This window comes from Lissotriton vulgaris, chromosome 5 (assembly GCF_964263255.1).
Source record: "Lissotriton vulgaris chromosome 5, aLisVul1.2, whole genome shotgun sequence".
Classification (NCBI taxonomy): domain Eukaryota; kingdom Metazoa; phylum Chordata; class Amphibia; order Caudata; family Salamandridae; genus Lissotriton; species Lissotriton vulgaris.
The window spans coordinates 860,632,113-860,654,345 of NC_141693.1; the positions used below are offsets into that span (position 1 = coordinate 860,632,113).

At 46.5% G+C, this 22,233-nt stretch overlaps 1 protein-coding gene across 1 annotated transcript in view; it reads right to left on the bottom strand.

Moving 5' to 3' along the window:
* The window catches only part of BMS1 (BMS1 ribosome biogenesis factor), a 334,476-nt gene that overhangs the window by 131,238 nt on the left and 181,005 nt on the right, over positions 1-22,233 (bottom strand). Inside the window, exons 12-13 of the mRNA XM_086922425.1 lie at positions 5,364-5,512; positions 3,961-4,042 (exon numbers count right to left, since the gene is read on the bottom strand). Coding sequence (XP_086778551.1) covers positions 3,961-4,042; positions 5,364-5,512 — 231 coding nt within the window. The remainder of the gene's footprint in view (positions 1-3,960; positions 4,043-5,363; positions 5,513-22,233) is intronic.

Below are 22,233 nucleotides of genomic sequence, written 5' to 3' on the forward strand. Positions count from 1 at the left end.
TGCCTGTACTTGACCTGTTTCCCCACTCAGCATGCGACCCTCCAGTCTCTTCAGTTCCTGCTCCAATTTTTTCAATGTACGCTGTATGTCTCTCAGTACCCCAAAACATTTGGAAATGAAAAACCCCCTCATCGTAACCTTAAAGGCCTCCCATATTAACTCCACGCTGTCTACAGATCCTTTATTTCGAGAAAAGAGGTACTTTATCTCATCCCCAAGTTCAGCCTGAAAGACCGTATCCAACAATGCAGTTGGTTGCATCCGCCATTGCGGCCTAGGCCCATCATACCCAGAAATCTTGACCGTGATTTTTACAGGGCAATGATCGGAATAGGTCCTGACGAGATGCGTAGCCTTACATAGGCCTGTGACTAACCCCCTAGAAATCAAGCAATAGTCCAGCCTCGCCCATGTCCCAGTGTATGATGTAAAGTGTGTTCCCTCCCTGCGCAGCGGATGTAGTCGACGCCAGCTGTCCACAAGGCTCCCTTCCTCCATAATGCCTGCCATCACCTCACGAGATTTATTATGATAATGTGTTGCATCATCAGCTCTATCCTGAGAAAGGATCAAGGCAACATTAAAATCACATAATATGCGTAGAACCAATATCCATTATCCTACCCCACAGAGACGTAAAGAATTCAGGTGTGTCCACATTGGGAGCATAGCAATTTGAAAGTTTTAAAGAGTCCCTACCCGTCCTCTCCCATACAATGATATATCTCCCCTGTGGGTCCGAGATAGTGCCAGCGAGTGCGAAAGGAACATGCTTCTTAATCAATATGACAGTACCTTGCGCATAAGAATAAGAGGAGAATGCTCGGACACTCGCCCATCTACTGGCAAAAGTGTTGTGGGATTGTGGGTGTATATGTGTCTCTTGCAGCATTGCAACCTGCACCTGCTGCCTATCCAAGTAAGCCAATACCTGTCTGCATTTCCTTGCATTGTTCAAACCTCTAATATTCCATGACATCACTTTCAAATTCGAGTCATCACCCCTCCCTGCCATGCTTCCCTATGTGCTCATCCTGGCGATCTTGTAACTTGGAACGAAATGTCCCAGCTCTCCGCAATACGTCATATGTCATAACTGTATAACATGCAGTACTATCATCAACTTTGTGAACTCCCCCCCCCCCCCCCCCAGCCGCCCTCCTCCCACTGAAGCATCCCAATTATGCCAGAGTTAGTCAATATTCCCCCATCCCCCCCATAAACCCATTAGAACAATACAACAGGGGAACACCCAATGGGGGCTTCCCACCAGGGGACTCACGGGTACCTTGCACCTATCCAGGAGACCAACTACACCTGGTCAGTCCTCTTTGAAGTAGAAAGGGTGTCCGGTCTTTCCTCATCTGCCGTGTTCCACCCAGCTGCGACAGTTCCATGTAAAGGCCCATAATATCAGGCTACCCTGAAACATCAGATATGGTACGCAGAAAAGAGCAAACATGATATTTCCAACAGCATTTGGTTAAACACAATACGAGGTCCCAGCAACATCCCTAAAGGAGGGTCATTCCACATCAGAGAGCTGCACCTCCGCCGTGTCATACTGTTCCAGATTCACATCCTTCCGTCTTTTGATTTTCTTAAGGACTTCCTCCACATGCTGTGGCTTCAAGTAAATGGTTTGAGTGCCCTGGTACGTGACTCGGAGACGCGCCGGATACAAAAGGGAATAATCCATCTGTGCCTGTCTCGGTTTCTGCTTAACAGCATTGAACTTTCGCCTCTCCTCCTGCACATGTGCCGTGAAGTCAGGGAAGACAGTAAATGAGACACCATTAAAGTTGAGCTGTTTCTTCTCCCTGGCCACTCTCAATACAGTGTCCCTGTCCCTATAATTGAGGAGGCGCGCTATGATGGGCCTAGGCGCACTACCAGGTGGAGGTATCGGGCCAAGGGATCTGTGAGCTCTCTCCACGATGAATTGAGGGGAAAGCGCTCCTGCATCAGTCACCGCAACCAGCATTTTTTCAACATATTCCTCAAGCTTGCCCATATTTTTTCAGCAATTTGTCCATTTGGGTCATCGTGGTCTTCAGTTGCTCCGTAACATCTTCTGTATCCGATATCTTATGTTCCGTTTCCTTTAGCCGTGTTTCGTGCCCATCCAGTTTGCGAGCAATGGAGTCCATGCAGGTAGTGAGGGTATCCACTTTATCCGCTATCGTGGCAAAGCCTTGACGCATTTCCGACAGTAGTGTTTGCATGTCACTGCTAGGCCCAGCACCATGCTCAGTGGTTACCTCCATCGTTCCATTCCCCGCATCTTGTTGGCGCTATCTTTTTTTAGCTTCAAAAGTTAGATGTGGCTGACGTGAATCCTGTCTCCCCATCGTGTAGATTCCAGTCGAAAAGGGGTGTCGCAAAGTCTTGTTATGCACACAGGGCACAACAGCAGAGTGTCCGCACTATAGTACAGCCGCAGCTATGGCGTCGCGCCTCCACAGATTATGAAAGGGATAGCAGGCATTATACAACTGATGCCATTGACACAGCAGGCCTTCAGAAAGTCCACCTCAAGTGTGTTCCGCCTGAGCGCCCCTGGTGCCCTTCCACTCAATACTGTCCCGCCCTATGGCACACTCAATAAGCCAGAGTTCTTATACCATCTCAGATATCTCAGATGAACTCTGCGATCACCGACAACAATGGCGGCACACCGTCCCTGCCAGCAGGCAATCCCTCCACTATATCCAGCAGCCTCTCCTGCCCGACGTTCAGGGGTAATCGAGCAGCCCGCCTTACAGCGCCCTGTCGCACTCAATACGAACGTTCAAAGCAGTCCCAAACGCCTGTTTAGCAGATCAGGTCTATATTGGCTCTCCTACAAGGTATGCACAGCAGGACTTCCCAAAAGCAATCCATTTGTATTAGCCGTTGGAGCACAGGCAAATATATTATGCTGTCACATTCGCCATGTCAAATATCCTTATGCATTAGCAGCGCACTGACCACCTCTGTTAGTTTTCCTGCCTTTCCAGTGAGCCACAATCCACTATTAGCGATCGCTGCATTGCCCAGCCTCGGCGGCCAACATGTTGTCTGTTATGAGATAATGAGGCAGCGGGCACACACCCGATCGTCATGTCCTTATCGCAGCGGCAGATCATGGGCTCCGATATCACACAACAGTGCCTACACTCTGATGGTGCCCATAAACGTCTCGCCGCCTCTCATGGTATGCAGCAGCAGGGTGCCCCTTCTCGAGCGCGGCAGTCCGGCTCACTCACCACGTGGCCGCCGCGACTCTAGAGTAGCTCCTCTCTCCCAGGCACCGCTCCAGCCCGCAACAGGCGCTGCACCGCTCAGCAGCACACATCAGGAAAAAATGCAGCCGCCGCGTCCCGTCAGGGAACAGAGTTAGCACCGTCAGTGCCCCAGAGGTCAGCGCTCGTAGTACCGTATTTAGAAATCCTTTATAACGGGCAAAATCACAGGATAAATGCAGGATTATAAACCGGACTGCGGGAGCCTCACAAAAGCGCGGCCATTCCGCTCATGCGACCCCCCTAAATTTCAATATGCTTGATGCAGCAAGCGTCCTGAAATAAAGGCACATTGGGGGAAAATGAATATGATTGTTTGAACTATAAACCTATGCTTCAGGTCATTATACGGATAAATTCTTGCTTTATTAAAAAAAAAAAAAAGAATACAAACCAGGTGGGACACCATGTACATTTGATAGTTTCAGCTGTGGAACTTTCTCAATTTTTCAATAGTTGATAGAGAAAAACATCAGTCAATTAGAATAAAAAAAAATATATATATGTTTGTTTTTTTTTAACATAAAACCATATATATTAGCCCAAGTGATAAAGTTTGGATGCCAAGCAATCTGCTGACTAGGTAAATTCTGAACTTAAGTGAAAGATCTGTCACAGTTCAAAAAACAATTTGAATTAAATTGACAATGTTTTATTTTTAAGTTAATGAACTTACCATCTTCCTCTAAAAGTTTGGCTGCATCCTTATCCGCTTCCCACTTTCCAGTTACGAAACAGTCTCGAACACTGTTCATTACCTATGGTATAAGGTATTTATTGATTTGTCAGTTTAGGGATAAAATTAGGATTGCACTAACCTACACGAAGGAATGAAAGAAGTTGCCGAATGGATGAAACTAAGCCGTCTGAAACTGAACTCAGACAAAACAGAAGTCCTCATCCTAGGTACATCCCCATCTGCATGGGACGACTCCTGGTGGCCGGAAGCCCTCGGAAAAGCACCCATCCCGACAGACCACGCTCGGAACCTAGGCGTCATCCTGGATTCTTCACTTTCAATGAACAGACAAGTCAGCGCCGTATCCTCTTCCTGCTTCAACATTCTTCGCATGCTCAAAAAAACATTTCGCTGGATCCCCTCCGACACAAGGAAAACAGTCACCCACGCTCTGGTCACGAGCCGACTGGACTATGGAAACACCCTCTACGCAGGTACTACCGCAAAACTCCAGAAGAAACTCCAACGAATCCAAAACGCCTCAGCCAGACTCATATTAGACATCCCACGCAACGAACACATCTCTGGCCACCTTAAAGACCTCCACTGGCTTCCCGTCAATAAGAGAATCACTTTCAGACTGCTTACCCACGCACACAAATCACTCTACGACATCGGTCCAGAATGCCTCAACTCACGACTGTCCTTCTACACCCCCTCCGGCCAACTACGTTCTTCCAACCAAGCCCTCGCCACTGTACCTCGCATCAACAAGACCACCATGGGAGGCAGATCCTTTTCATACCTGGCTGCTAGAACATGGAACTCACTCCCCGCCTACCTTCGCCTTACCCAGAACCACCTAGCATTCAGAAAGCAACTTAAAACTTGGATATTTGACAAGTAATCCCCCCCTTCCTAAGCGCCTTGAAACCCTCTGGGTATGTAGTGCGCTATACAAATTCTTTGACTTTGACTTTGACTTCTCTTAAGCAGTGACATTGCTGTATCAAGTGAGCAGCTTGTGTATCCTTTCATCCTTTCAAATGCTGATCCTAGAGAATGAAGACACTAGGAAATATATGAAATGCACTGGAATCTCCCTCAATTCATGCACCACTATGTACCACTGGCAAACAACCCATGTCTGGATAATTTGTGGCTAGGACTTACTGATTGACCGCATTTGTACAGCACTCACAAACCAATAAACTAGAAAATGTAATGGCTGCAGATGTGAATGAGGCTCATTATCTTGGATGGAACTCATGAATTGATAGGTTTTCAAGGAGTTTTTGGGAAAGATAATAAGAATACTACAGGAGGGACGAGGGGTGGTGGTGGTGAGAGAGAAAGCAAGAAAGAGGTATTCACAATATGCGTACTGCATCATACAGTACCTCCTCCACATCCCAATCCTGCAGACTCTCCACAGGAAATTTGGAGCAATCAAGTGCGTTGGCTTTTCGTTTGGACTCCTTGTCTGGACGGCTAACGTGGAAAAGGCCTCCTAGATCTCCATCAGAGTCCTCTTCCTCATTCTCAGCCACTGCAAGAGAAAAACAGTTATCATAAAAGAAGTGGTTTTGGGATATCAGAAGAGTTGCTGGAGACAATAACCATCATGAATCATACCTTCCCTGATAAAGAAATCAAAACCAAAGGGTTTGCATACACGGTGGAAGGCAGGGAGTGAAAATGCCTTGTGGGAAGCACCCAAAATCTGAGGGCAGGACCAGAGGCTCCAATTATGCTTCTAAAACTTTATTACTCAAAAATAGCAGCCAAATAAAAAACTGTAAAAACAGTAAAACCACAATGAGACTCTGAAAAATGCCTCTTATCAATCCACCAATAGTCTCCAGGCATCACATACAAAATAGAGAGGCACCATCTTTCCTGCCTCTTTCTTGCTCCACAGTCAAGATGAGTGCCCCTCTATTTTGATTCACCTGCACATTCTTTAATGCCTGTATATAACGTTTAATCATATATTTGATGTGAATGCGATCACACTGTTGGTGCCGTCAAGTATTTGGTTATAACAGTTTTCCTTCACAGGTTATTTCTTTTTGGGGCTACGCGCCGGGTTTCCTAACATGACTACTCTGAGAGATAGATAGATAGATAGATAGATAGATAGATAGATAGATAGATAGATAGATAGATCCCAGCATAGCCTCCAAGGATTTTTAGGTCTCGCCTACGCAGCGCGCATGCGCTGTAAAGGAGGGAACCTTTAGGAATCGATCAACATTTTGGCCAAAAACTTGCATGTTTTGCATTGCTTTCTATTGCGACGCGTGCATGCTTGGAGCTTCTCTTGCAGGAGCGAGCAGCAGCGCCATGTGTTAGCAATTACCACTAGGTAAATGCTGTGTGTCCCTGCTCTCGGCCGCACTCCCCCCACCCCTCCCACTTGTTTATTATTGTAGGAGGCCACTCCCCTTCCTGTAAGCAACGATCGCCGGCGCAGTTATCTTTAAGCGCTTATTTTTATAGCAGTGCGTGCTCCCTGTGTTTTCATGAAGCCGTACTCACAGGTGAGTGTTGCAGCCAAACAGGTGAATTTACTTGACTTTTCATCTACACTGAAGCTCAGGGTTGAACGCCACTGTGCTCTAAGGCAGTGACGTGTTCAAGGAGAGGCTGGAAAGTAACAAAGGCAGGCTCCCCACTCAAGCAAGGAATCAAAACTGAAAGCATTTCCACAGGTGAAGTGTTTGATTTATGAATATTAACCAACCGGTCAGGATGTCGAGGATAAGCTGAACCAATAAAATGCAGAGCGGTAAAATGTCATAGTTGCAGATATGCTGGTAAAGGGGTGTTGGCGCCTTGGCAGGGTTTCCAAACAGCAGCTGTCGCTTGTCAGCATCTCGCTTCACTGTCTGAGGAGCGGTATCGAAGGTTCGCGCCACACACTCACTTAATACATCTCTGATTCCAGAACTAAAGGTAAGGGCGATTGAATCTCTGGCTGCGACAAACACCTTTCTTGAAAAACAAAATTGTTAATCCGACGTCTAACACAGTCGCTCGTTCTTGGAAAATCATCTGAACTGTACTCTAGTCAGGGTCTAGGACTTTTGGCACCCGGGACAGAAAGGAACGAATGTGTGAGGCTCCTCTAATACAATGTTAAATGACATCAGAGAAAGTGCTGCTACTTGATGATTGTTGAAGCGATTTTGCAAGAGGCAACCATAGCTGCCGAGTTTTTAAAGTCCCCTATGAGTGACCTTTGCAGGGTCCATGCCTGCTTAGGTGTGACTTGTCTGCTTAGGTGCGACTTGTCTGATACTTTGAGTGACACTTTATCACCAGTAAAAACCAAGCACTGAAATCTATAAAACGAGATGAATATAAAAAAGCAATGTTTTGCATAAAGAGATGGTTACATTGAAATAGTCGCACCACCCCTAGAGTGCTTTAATGCGTCTGGTGGGGGTAAAACATGATAGACAATAATTTGTCATTACAGCTGGGATTTTAACAAGAATTTGCAACGCAATAGGTCTCGCAGTTACCAGAGTTTAAGCTAATGGCATTGTAAATGAAAATGCCTTTTATTTATGTTTTAAAAACGAGAACAAAAATAAAAGGCATTGGTATTTGCAATGTCAATAGCTTAAACTTGCATAAATGTGAGACCTATTGCATTGCAAATGCTTGTTTTCCGTGGGCCCACTGCAAGGCTTGTTGTGGCAGCAACATGGAAAAAACATACGCGACTCCCACCAAATCCAAAACCATTAGCCAGTTTTTGACCTGCAGCTCTTCCCACATTGTGTATGTACTTGAGTGCCCATGCAAACTATGCTATGTGGGCAGCACGAACTTTCCTCCTAAAAAAATTAAAAAAGTTAAAAAAAAGAAGAAGAGTACTGGAGCACATGAGGGCCATAGACAAAAAGGACCCTCATTACCCCATGGCTAGAGTCTTCGCAGAATATCCTCTGTGCAAAAGCTCTCTGCTCCAGTATTTCAGAACAGATATTCCAGAACTACGGGGGGGCAACAGACCCTCCAGCTAAGAAAAGACAATCCTTGCATATTCTAGATCTACAGTGCAAATTTCCAGGGGGACACAACGTGGTTTAGGACTTAGAAGTACATCTGCATGAAAACTAGTTAGCCTACCCCCTTTTCTCCCCTATCTTTTATAAGGGCTCTGGGTTTTAGTTTCTTCGTTTTTTAAATGCGTGTAAGTCTGGCAGTACAGTACATCAAATGTATGTTCTTTGCGTTGTCCAAATATGCCCTTGTTTTTTATGAATTCATAGTCAATGAAATATATAATTTTTCTTTTATGTCACAGGGGAAAAGGAAGGGGCCTAATCTCGGATGATGATGTACTCAGAGGTCCCTACCCTTTTCTTCGAACATCACATCGCAGTGGTGGAGGGCAAAGTTCAGATGAGATCAATTTTTGCTGATTATTTCTGGTTTTTGTTAAGTTCATTCTTTTTCATTACACTTTTTCATCACTAAGTTTTCAATTTGGTAAATAGTTGCAGTTGATTTACAATTGACCACGTTTCGATCCACTCCCACGCAATGACAAAAAGTGCTTTCTGTTGTGCAGCTCCCTTACCCATGTATCACTGTTGACAGGCTATAGGCTTTGACACCATGGCTTTTACAATGAAGTGAAGTGACATTTGGGGAGTGACCTATTGAGTTTAAAGAAGTTTTCCGTCTGCCATGTGGATTGTGCTGATTTTTCTGATTTAAGACTCCACAGATTGTATTTGACAGCCCGTTTGATATATTACAGCCAGAATGCTTTTGCATTGAGAGCTTGGATATTCTTGATGAAGGCTAGCAATGTGGTCACATGATATATAGTAAGCAATATAATCGATAACAATTTGATTATATTTGCAGTTATTTTGTGATTATATAGCATTGTGTATGTAAATAATATGTAATTGCATATTCCAATATCAATGCCATTGTTGGTTGTGGGACACACAGCCCTCTTTTTTTCGTAGGATCTGTATGTATTCTGTGATCATTCTCACATCCAGTGTGTGAGCAAGACTGCAAGTCAGTCAAAACGCGTTTCTGGATTTACTACAACTACCATTTGGTAATATCCCTGGAGTGATTGTCTTATTTGAACTTTGTGAATAATTTGAAGTCCGGCTCACTCCGCTGGTGTGGGTGATCCAACTACCCAGGGCAGGAGACCAGAAGGAGCAAACTCAGTACATATATATATATACATATATCATCCGAGTTTACGTCTTCTGCTCTCCCCATCCTGGGTAGTATGTAATATATATTTTATTTTCAAGCTTTTCAGTGGTTTCCTCCCTGTTTTTAGTCCATGACAACTTGCAAACATTTTGGGTACCTTGTTTTAAAGGTCATGCTGGCAGCTTATTGCTCCCATTGACGTGCTGTTCTTCAAAGCTGAGCAGGGCTGCAATAATTATATTACCAAGTTTTCTCCTACCCCTCTCTTTTTTGGTGTTTCATTTGAGGACCCTTGCTTACCTCTGGGGATTCGGAGTGTGAGGTGTTTTTGCCTCCTGTGACTATGAGACATTTGATCAGGGCTTTGAAGCCTCTGGCCCAAATAAGGATTAAGATTATTATTAGAGTGACTGCATGGAAGAAGTGATTGACAAATCTGTCCAAAACTCCCTTGATAAAGCCCTCAGCTTAGCCTTTCAATCCATTTTAAACTGTTTATATGAACTCGCAGGACGCTCCTCTATCCTTACCCCCCCAGAGGCCTTCCTCTTTCCCCTCTCTCCGCTCCTTTCTTGGCCACATACGGATGCCAATACTAAAGTGATCCAATGAGCCTTAACGGATCATGCTTATGGTGCTGGGATGCACACAGTCATTTCCCCCTCCTACTACACGTCCCCCCTGCTACCGACACCGATATCGATTCCTCTTCTTATCAGAAGTCCAACACTCATAAGAGTTCCAAGAAATGTAAGCACTCACGTACCTTCCCCTCCCCACTCTTTTCACTTTTAACCATTCAGAAATTGTCCAACCTAGATATTCAGATTGGACCCATGCTCTTGCGGTGGCTGATTATATGCATTTGAATCTATGGAAAGGCCTTGAAAAAGAAGTCCGATATCGACTTACATCCTAATGCCCTAGGCCAGAGTTCCCTCACAAAACTGCTCTTACCCCCCGATATTGATTTCTCAATTCTGAACGTTCTTAAAAATTTCAACAACAAACCGAAGAAGGGCAAAGATAGAATCCCCCAGGCCCGTCAAGATAAGCTTCTTGAGGTCTCTGACCCCTTGGCCAAGATTCTTGAAATGGGCCTTCATGCACAGTGTAGGAAGCTGGCTTTGTATATGGTGTACCATTAAGTGGTTATACTGTGCACAGAGTCCAGAGATTACCCAAGACATTTACAAGGCTCAATGTAAACCCAAAATGCTCTATTTGTGTTAGTGTGGTTGAAAACCCTTATCCCTAACACAAAAGAGTGTAAGACATTTGTTGTGCACACAGTGACTAATAAATGACAACTTAAAAAGGAGATCCACACCAATTTTAGAAAAATAAGCTTCTTTCAAGATTTATTTTAAAGACCAAGATGTTCGTAAAAAGGTAAGTACGTTTCCAGGAAAAATTCTTTACACCTTAAAAAGTTGACACAGCAATTTCCAGGCTTTGCAATATTAACCTATGGGAGGAAAACAAGAGTAAGTACTCGACTTACAGATTCAGTCTTCGGGTTCTTTGGTCAACACCAGGCAGGGTTCAAATCCGTTCCAAGAGTGCACCACCAGAGGCATAGGGGCGGCTGGGTGCAGAGGTCACATTCGAGGTTGGGTGCCCAATGTTAACCAACTGAGACTGTGTTATAATAAATAAACCAAGTAGATCTGGTAATATTTCCAAGTGGATTTATTCTTCAAAGGAAGACCTGAACATCTTCATGCCAGACACAGCTGGACCAACTGCTCACTGATGCCACAGGCATGACATCATCTTAGAACCATCTAAGGCATCATAAGAAAGCAACATTCTAATGAGTGAAAGTTGTGAGTAATGATAAAGTGATGAAACACATAACATATAAATATAACACATCTCCCCCCTTTATCAACACAACAAACATAAAAATAACATGTATTAAATAAAGCTTGAAACATAACAAGTAAACAAAAGTAAAATCAAAAAACATAAACATTCAAATAAGCAGGTATTCTTCTCTCACTTGCATCCCTCAAAATGCATGAAACACCAGACCCATCTCCCTGCCTTGCAGGTATCCTTCTCTCACTTGCATCCCTCAAAATGCATGAAACACAAGACCCATCTCTCTGCCTTGCAGGCATGGCATCACTATCAGAAGCAATTGCCACGTCACAAAGCAAAGACTCACCACCTTGTTTATTCGAAAATCCCAAAACCTTCATTAGCATCCATATTGAACACTGTTCATTATCATACCTACACTCCATTTTTAAACACTTCTCAAACACAGACTGTTTGTAACACGGTTAATCACCCTATACAGAGGCTTACGCATCCATGAAGGAAGAAGTTTTGTGCCTGCCTCGTACTCACCACCCCATAACTCACCACCTTAGGGCACTAACCACCCTAAATACACCGCACTGGGCACTTACTTCCCTACAACAAACTGCACAGGATACTCACCACCCAAAACTCACCAGCATAGGGCACTTATCACACTTAAAAAAAACTAACCGCACGGGGTACTCACCACCCCAAAACTCACTACCGTAAGGCACTAACCACCCTAAATACACTGCACTGGTGCACTAACTACCCTAAAACAACTGCACGGGATACTCACCACCCCAGAAACACACCAACATAGAGAATATTTCCAAGTGGATTTATTCTTCAAAGGAAGACCTGAACAGCTTCATGCCAGACACAGCTGGACCAACTGCTCACTGATGCCACAGGCATGACATCATCTTAGAACCATCTAAGGCATCATAAGAAAGCAACATTCTAATGAGTGAAAGATGTGAGTAATGATAAAGTGATGAAACACATAACATATAAATATAACAGACTGAGGGTACTCAAAGATGTGCTGCTCACAGGTGAGTTAAACTGTGTCAGGGGTTGATCTCCTGGAGTTAAGATTAAGTACCAAACGTACACCCTCAGCAGCACAGGGGTGGCTGGGTGCCAACACACCGTCAGGCACCCAATGCAATTTAATGGGGGAGATCGACGTTGAAGAAAGGCTGCAGGCTCAGGCCAGGAGGCCGGACGAAGAAAAATCACAGCTGCCCAGGTAAGTAGCGATGCTAGGGAACGTAGGCACATCATCAGTCTGGATCCCCAAGGTCCAGAGGCTCCGGGTGCAGGGTTGTCCTTAGGTGCCGGAAAACAGCTTACGAGGCAGGTTGCGGTCAGGGGCAGTGTTAGAGTTGAGGCTGTAGGCGCCACGGTGGGGTCCTGCAGCAGTCAGCCCAAAGTAGATTCATGCTCAGAAGCACTAATGAACCTTCACAGGACCAGTGGACCACTTGGAATCGGGCAGTGGGCGTCGGGTGCAGGGGCGGATCCAGAGATATGTTTGCGGGTCAACAGGAGATTAAAAGTCATTATCAAAGGCAGGCCATCCACTAAGGGCTTTGGAGGTCGCTGGGCCTGCAGTACCGGCCGTTTTTTGTAGCAGAGGCGAAAAGCAGCAGCCAGGCCAGAAGGGCTGGCGCAGAATCAGTCACTGGGCCTTCTTTGCTTGTGTGCTCTTCGGTTTCCTGGATTCTTAGGTTGTCGCAGATCCGATTTCAAGGTCTGGGGAAGCCAACTAAGTACTAGATTTAGGGGGGTAACAGGTAGGGACCAATGGGTTATTTGCCTGAGGTGTCTACATCCACCAGTGAGAAGATGGATTTCAAAATTCAAGCTGATGAATTGACAAATAAATTGGAAGCACATGGTTACCCAAAGAAAATCTTATCAAAAAGCAGGAAGAGAGCTATCAATCAAAATAGGGATGCGCTGTTAGACTCTTACCCAAAAGAAACAGCGACAGAGATACCTATGACCTGCGTAACCACTTACAATCCGATTTCAAATGCAGTGAGCCGTGTTATTCAAAAACACTGGAAGATCATAACCAACAACCAACGAGAGTGGGCCAAACCCTTGTTCTCGTATAAGAGAGCCGCAAGCCTGAAAGATTCATTAGTCCATACTCGTCCAGTACAACATCAGAAAAAACAAGAAACAACTGTACTGAATGCCTGGGGACTTCCACCGGTGACGGGCCATTTCCCATGTGGGAATTGTAGTATTTGCCATCTGACCTCACACACTAAGTTTCTCAATATCGAACCTGGCAAACAATGGGAACAACGGAGCCACACTAATTGCAACACGTGCAATGTAGTTTACTTAATATCGTGTCCTTGTTCCCTGCAGTACATTGGGATGACCACCAGACGAGTTAAATTGAGGATCTGCGAGCATCGGAGTAATATCCGATGCAAGAGAAACACAACTAAACTCACAAACCACTTTATTGAGAGGAATCACACACCAAATGATATGCGGTGGACCATCATCGAACACATTAGTGGTGGTAACGAAAGGAGTCTGTTCGAGAAAAAACAGAGATGGATATACCGTCTGTCCACTCATTGGTCAGGATTGAACGATGATGTTCCTTGGGGTTCAGTTTTTTGACGCTAGTGCATAATAATGATAATAACCACAGTAACTATACCATAGTAACCTAAGTACCTATATGTGTATCTATGAGTATACATACTGTCTTCAATGTTTGCCGTTTGCACGGCTGATTAATCACTTGAGTACTCTATACTTTGGCTATGGCTAAAAACAACTGCATGCCAAGTTACTATAAACCAAGGGTACAAAGATAATAAAATGAAAAACGTAGTAACCCAATACAAGAAAAACAGAGTAATTCCTAATCACTCCCAGCTCCCTACACATACACAGAAAAACTTGAATTCTAATGTTTTCAGGCCCACATGTTCCTCGTGTACTAACATATAAATGAAGAGCGTTTTGAGAAATGACAGGTCTCGTGAACAATAAAGTTTTCTGTCCTCTCATTTCACTATCTTTGGCTAACAGAAACCTATTCCTGTACCTTTAAGACACTCGGCGCTTTTTTCCTGACGCCCTAATCACGTGACCACGTCAGTTACGTTATTTCACTCAGAGGCGCCACGGACACTTAAGCATTCGGGTCACGAAAGTGAATTGAGTCAGGTTTACCACAGGGAGCCGCCGGCTGAAATGTAAGTCCTAGATCAAAACGGTTCCTATGCACATACTGGGAAGTGTGCTTCGATTATTTTTAACTTACACTGATGGGTTTAATTTTAGGTAGCACGGCGTGAAGCAAACCCCTGCCGTGGTTACTCATGAAGTACCGAAATAATATCTGCAATGTGAGTTTTTTCCAGAGTCTTTTCCATGTTTTGACTAAACCCACGAGTCACGATTTTAACATGTCCAGCATGCACTGCTTAAATAAAGCGTTTTCGCGTACATTTTTTAATAATGCATCTCTCTGGTTAATCCTGACAATTATAGTCTTTCATGCGATACTCTTCTTTAAAGTCAGTCGCAGCAAAAGAAAATAATCCTGGGAGATAAAATGCTTAAATTCGACCACGACATTTATAGTCGTTCCCTTGACTTTTTATTTTTAGGTCTCGTAGAGAGACCTATTGCCGCCCATCCACAAAGCTGACTTTTTACGATGAGGATTTTCAACAGTTCATGAGAATAGAATCACGTGAAAGCTTCTCGTGCACGAGCTTGCCCGAGCCTTCCCCCTGCCAGCAGCATTTGCCACATCAAAGGGTTCCGCTGCGCCGCCCCGCCGTCACTTATTCACGGCCACAGGCCGTGACTCGCATATACTTCCCAGGCTCTGCTCCCCGCCCCGCCTCCTCTCTATCCCTCGCTCTCCGCCAGATGCTAGGCCGTGACTCCTTATCTAAGCGTTCCTTTTCAGCTGCTTGTTATATAGTGCATCTTTGCGATTTCTAAGCAGTGGGAAATACGGGTGTCACTTTAACCAAATGTGATGCCACTGGGACATCTCTGGCTATGCCACTGTATTGCTTCATCTGCCGTCCTGCAAGTGATCTACATTTATTGCACACCCTGTGCAGAATTTCTGTCTGAGATGCTGACCTAATAAATACAAATACAGCTGACAGTCAGGAAAGACCGAGCTCCAGAGATGAATCAGGCCTGCGAGCGCCAGCTTCTTCCAGCCGCTGACAAACATGCGTGTGGGTACTATATTTGTATGTGCTGGTGTTTAACCATATGTGGTCGTTTGGCAATGTTTATAAGCTGGAAAGACTGGTAATTCAGTGGATGAGTGTGAACCTTTATCTCTCGTGGCCATTTCCCCTTACTTGTGTGTACTCTTTCTAGGACAGCCTTTTCTGTATGTAAACTTGAGGTTCAGTACTTTGCCCATGTAACTAGATATTACTGGCCCCATTATAAATGTTGTTCCTCGCTTCCCTGTGAGGTTTATGTATTCGAAAATCTTGCAGTGTGCGAAGCTACTGTTATTTGGCATTTCGGTTATTTACGCAAATACATTTATTTGTCGTTCCTTTCTCTATTTATTTGTCCTCCATGCGTGTTTACTACACAGTTTGGCCACTAGAATACACCCACGCCTGGCATCGCTCAATGTGAAGTCGTCTTAGTTTAGTGCACATTTTCCAGTCAGTCACATCTTAGTGGTTCAAAGACATCCACAGTACCACTCAGCAGAAACACTCACCAGCACCATGAGCTAATGAGCTGCTACATGGAATGGTGTTCCCATTCAGCTGCTTAAGGCATCCCGATCCTTAAGCAGAGGGCACACATGTCCTTTGCTTTTGTTTATTGATTGCTCTTGACCCGTACTAGCCTTTTAAGGTGGAGTTAGCTGATGCCTTTTTTTCCTGTATTATTTTGAGTACCTTTACATCTGCTGGAGTCGATAACATGGTTCTCACTCTCTCCTCCTCTATCCCTCTCCGTGCTCTCCTCTCTCTCTCTCTCACTCCACTCCCTCTCCTCTCCCTCCTTCCCTCTCGTCCTCCCTCTCTCTCCCTCCCCTCACTCTCTCACTCTCCCTCCCCTCACTCTCTCACCTTCCCTCTCTCCGTCTACCTCTATCCCGTTCCCTTACTTCCCTCTCCCTCTCCCCTCTCTCCTCTCTCACCCTCTCCCTCTCCTCTCCCTCTCTTTACCTTCCCCCTGCTCTCCTTTTTCTCCCTCTCCCCATCTCCCCCTCTGCCTGCTCTCCTCTCTCTCTCCCTCTCTCCCTCCCCTCTTTCTCCCCTCCGTCATTTGCTCTCGTCCCCCCCTCTCTTCTTACCCTCCCTCTCTCTCTACCCTCTCCCCCTTTCCCTCCCTCCCCCTCTCTTCCCTCTCCTCACTCACCCCTCTTCTCACTCTCTCCAGGCTTGACTCTCTCCTCCCCTCTCACCACTCTCCCCTCTCACCACCACTCTCCCCTCTCAACACCACTCTCCTCACCACTCTCCCCTCTCCTAATTGCATTTTTTCACGGCCCCCAGGCCGTGACACCACATCAAAGGGCTTCTCCTCCCATAATTATTTTTTTACGGCTGGCCGGCCGTACTTTAAGTTTCACGCCCGCCATACAACATACAACCACACGCACAACCACACGCACAACCACACCGTCAGTGCACAGTTTCACCAGGCACAGACACCATCAGTCATCAGTGCATGCTTTCACCGGGCACAAAACACCACCAGCTGTCAGTGCACACTTTCACCGGGCACAAACACCACCAGCCGTCAGTGCACGCTTCCACCAGCCACACACCACCAGCCGTCAGTGCACAGCCGTCAGTGCACGCTTCCACCAGGCACACACACACACCACCAGCCATCAGTGCACGCTTCCACCAGGCACACACCACCAGCCGTCAGTGCGCGCTTCCACCAGGCACACACACACACCACCAGCCATCAGTGCACGCTTTTGCCGGGCACAAACACCACCAGCTGTCAGTGCACACTTTCACCACGCATACACCACCAGACGTCAGTGCACGCTTTCACCAGGCGCACACACACCACCAGTCATCAGTGCACGCTTTCACCAGTCATACACACACCACCAGCCGTCGGTGCACGCTTTCACCAGGCACACACCACCAGCGTCAGTGCACGCTTTCACCAGGCACACACACCACCAGCCGTCAGTGCACGCTTCCACCAGGCACTTCAGTGCACGCTTTCACCAGGCACACACACCACCAGCCGTCAGTACATGCTTCCACCAGGCACACACACCACCAGCCGGCAGTGCACACTTCCACCACAGTACCACTCAGCACCACCACAGCACCACTCAGCACCACTACACCATCACTCAGGGGCACCACAACATCACTATGCGCTACAACAGCATCAATGAACGCCACACCATCACTTGTCCCCAAAACAACATCACTCAGCGCCACCACAACATCAATCTGTGCAACCATTCAACAACAACTGTTTCAAATATTTTCTGTCAATGTTTAAAGCTTTATTACAAATGTCATAAAAAGATGTTAAATGTTTTCACTTCTGTTCTTGTTAAAACATTGTGATTTGTCAGATCAATACATGTAAGACAGGGGGAAACTAAACATGTACCTTTACTAATGCTATAGATGTAACATTTGCTAACTTTATAACTATTGGCATTTCTAATAACAAAATTAATACTTTTATAATTTTAAAAACAACAATTTCTTTTTTTTTACATTTTACACACCAAAAGCTCAAACTTTTCTATTGCGAGACCTATTGCATTGCAAATGCTTGTTGATTAATAGCTGGGTCTGTCGGGCTTGACAAAATGCTTAACTCCCGACGCACTCGTGCACTCGTGCATAGAAGCATGATTAGCAAATAACATCGCACTAAACCCATTGTTCATGGTGAAGGGCTTGAACCGTAAATTATGAAAACACATGGCCTTGACTGTCTAATATGCGAATATGTTCTTCTTCCTTCACAGTGAATGGGCCCCAGTAAATACTGAGAGTGCCCTCACGGGTAAAACCGTGAGTAACGAAACAAGTCTATTTTACTTTTTCACATTCACATCTTCACGGTCGGGTGCGCCTTAGTGTGTGCATACCGCCAGAAGATTTATTAGAAGGTCCTGACGAATGCAGAGCGATTTTTTGGCTCCCATGCAGAAACATGTTGACCGATTTTCTAAGTTTTCAATAAAAAACTGTGGTATAAGTCCTATTTTCACCCCTTTTTAATCAATGCGAGTTGGACTCTTAATAAAGTAGTTGATAGTCACAACTTGGCCTTTTTTAACCTTTGCACATTATCACACCTTTTTGGTTGGCACTATTCAACACCCAAGATACCAGCTCCGCTGTAAACAGGCGTAGTAGCACACTGGGAGGACATTCGGTCCTTCCAGTGAGAACCCCATGATGAAGCATGTCACCACTAGGTGGTGAGTGAGGGTTCTTTTTACTACTAATTTGTGTGTTGGTTCACTCACTGGGATTAGAGCCTTTTTTGGAGACAGCGTGATTGAGTTTCTTTTGGGACTCGACCACATCGCTCTTTTGTTGTTATTTCTACATCCACCATTTTGCCACCTTCTTGTGGGAAGGGGGCAGAACCCTAGCCCTGATTGGATAAGTCCCACCATCTTCAAGATGGTGGGCACTGAAAAATAAAATGGGCTTTACTTTGCCTAAAGCACTTGAGGGGTAGAGCTGGCAAAGAGGAGCACACCTATATTTACTGAGTTTTCCCACTGGTTCTCAAGCCGAAAAGTGGGGGATTGAGCCAGGGCGGACACCTGTTGCTAGCAGCAGAGGCAGGGGTCACATACAAAGGTGGCAGGCCTTTGACGCTTCCCTCTCAAGCACTGTGCCCACTCTAGTGAAGGTGGTGTGACAACTCGACCCAGGATGTGCTTTGTTTCTAGGGACTTACAGGGGGTTGGAGTTGCCAATCGTGGTACAGTTTTAGTCATGTCACGTGACGTTCATAAGCCAACACGCGACCAGGCACTAAACAAATACAGAAGTACCGGTGGAGCTTGGCACAGCAACGTCAGATGACAGAGAAAACGCTGCCCGCTATAATCTCTCAGTAGGTTTATCGAGCCGAGTTCAGCCGAAATGCATAGGAGCCATCTAAGCTCATGTGGAAATTGTTGAAAAATATGCGAAATGAAATGGATGCAATACATACAGAGCTGTTCGCCTACAACCCTTCTCAGGCCGGCATTACTTCAAAACTGATCTGTAAAGCACATAACAAAGGGCAAACAGTTTGCAGGTCACATACTCAAATAGGTGCCACGGGCGGCAGTCACCACTTCGCCTTATCTGTAACATCATACAACATTTTATTTTAACTTTTTCACCCCCTCCCCTACCCCCAACCCCCCCGTCCCACCACCCCAACTTCCCCATTGGTGCTCCGGTTGCATGACTGTATAGCTGAGTTGAATGGAGTACCTAGCCCTGTTGAGTTAGCTCCCAAAACTCCTCAAGGGCCTACCTGGGGGCCCACTACAACCTGACACAACCTCCCCCTGCGGGACCCCCCTGACCAATCCCAGGATAAGAAGGACTACCCTAGTGTCCACCTCCCCCAGACCCCGGGTTTATTGTATGCCTCCATAGCGCCCCTCTACTCCTGCACTCCCTGCGGGCCTGTGCCAACTAAGTCCGACTGCCCTTCCTGTGCCTGTACCGGGGACTCTTCCACCGGGTCTTTTGAATATATGTAGGTCTGGTACAGTCCCCAGAAGTTCTTAGGCCGGCTCCTGGGTGGAAGCAGCTCACCATAAACTTCGGATTGCGTGTTGCAGAACAACATATCACTGGACCATCTTGTCATTGTGGGTAAGGGGTCCCTCATCCAGCACATTGCCACCACTCTTTTCGCAATCAGCATGCCCATGTCTACCAATTTTCGCACTGCCACTGGCACCCCCTTCGAGAATCCAAGCAGGGCGAGGGCAGGGTCCACGGCCAGCTCTAAGTCAACGATAGTGCCCAATTCAGCAAATACCGAGCACCAGAATTTCTGCACTCCCGGGCAAGCCCAGGCCATATGCACAAAGTCCGCCACTGGGGCATGACATCTCTCACACTCCGGGCTGTCATGCAGTCCATATCTGTGCAGCCTCTCCGGCGTGTAGTAGACACGCTGCAAGTATTTGAAGTGGACCAGGCGATGCCTTCCGTTCAGCGAACTTTTTCTAGAGTTTGCACAGCAGTATGTCCACATGCTATCGTCAATATGGATGTTTAAGTCACTTTGCCAGGCTAATCGCGCCTTAGTGTATCGCAGTGCAGTGTGTTCATGACCTATTTTGTAAAGCTTCGTTATGAGTTTTTGGGGAGCGGCCGTGTTGATGACACGCGTTAGCTCCGGAATTTCAGGCGGCTCCTCCAGATCTGGACCCAGCAGTTCCAGCAGTGCACTTCGTACTCTATGGAACTGGAATCGCTGCAGCAACAAGGGCCGTGTCCCTCCCCGCGTGATCTGCTCCCATGTCTTAACCTTCCCCTGTTCAAACAAGTCTCCCACCGTGTGTACACCCAACTTGCGGAGGGCACCGCAAACCCCTGTCTCTACCAAGGCGGGCAGCCATAGCACCCAGCGTATAGGCATGAGCGGTGAGTACAGTAACTCTTTGTTCTGCCTTCGCAGTAGGGAATGCCAAGCATGGTTAGTTGTCATAATAGAGTCCAGTGTCCCCACTCTGCGGTCCATCGGGCCACATACCGTTGCCGGGAGGGGCTCAGGGTCCACAAACAGTCTTTCCATTATCACGTGCGGTATATCTGGACTCCCGTGGATCCACGTGTGGAGATGGGTAGCCTGCGCAATCCTGTAATACCTCTCCATATCCGGGGCTCCCAGACCCCCTTGCTCATACGGTAGCATAAGGACCTCCCACTTCACTCTGGGTTGTTTGCCGCCCCAGGCCAAACGAATGAGGAGTTTGGTTAACGTTGCAAAAAAGGCCTTGGATAACACAATAGGGATGTTATTGAAGAGAAAGAGGAGCCATGGGAGTACCACCATTTTCATTATGGCGATACTTCCCATTAGAGATAATGGTAGTTTACACCAAATCTCCACGTCTTCTGCTAGCTTGCTATAGGCCACTCCGTAGTTCTCTCTGACCATAACGTCAGGGTCAGTGTGCAGCATAATGCCTAAATACCGGACCGGCTCGGTAGACCACTGTAGCGGGTACTCCATGTCGAAGGGCTCCGTGATGGGGGTGAGCGGGAACGCCACTGATTTTGTCCAATTCACCTTGAGTCCGGAAAGAGCACCGAAGTGCACCACTTCCCTAAGGACGGAAAATAAGTTATTAGCCGGGTCCCTGACGTAAAGCAGGGTGTCGTCAGCGTAGGTGGATATTCCTATCTTGTACGTTGGATAGCAGATGGCCTCATACGAGTGGTATTCTCTGATCGCACAGGCTAACGGTTCTGCCACCAGAGCATACAGGAGAGGCGAGAGAGGGCATCCCTGCCTGGTGCCCCTGCTAATGTCAAACGGCTCCGAGACCCTGTCGCCTAGCCGGACTCGTGCTGTGGGCCTGTAGTATAGTGCGCCCAGCATTTGGAGGAACAGTTCTCCTAGCCCGAGTTTACTAAGGACCCTTCGCATGAACAGCCACTCTACAGAATCGAAGGCTTTCTCCATGTCCAGAAACACCGCCATCGCCTTGGTGTCCTGTCGAGTGTACTGGATGGTCCCCATCACCGTGAGTATATTATATGTGAGGTTGCGCGCCGGTATAAATCCCGCTTGCTCTGGGGCTACCAGGTCGGGGGCAACCATCTCCAAACGAGCAGCCAATACTTTAGCGTACAGTTTGGCGTCTACATTCAATAGGGACAGTGGTCGGTATGAACCTGCCTGGGCGGGGGGTTTTCCCGGTTTAAGGACCGTAACCAGCATCGCCTCTCTCATGGAGGGCGGCATGGTTCCCTCCTCACATATATCATCGAAAAGAGTGGATAGGTGCGGGAGAAGCTTGTCTTTAAATGCTTTGTAGAAGCTCACTGTCAGGCCGTCTGCTACAGGGGCACTGTCGGGTCTCATACTCTCCAGCGCGTCCGATATCTCCTCCTGCTGTATAGGGGACATCAGGAAGTCTCTTTGCCAATTCTCGAGGAACGGCATCTTGATGTAACTCAAATAGCTATCTATCTGTTCTTCCACCCCGGATAGCTTAGTGGTATATAATTCTGC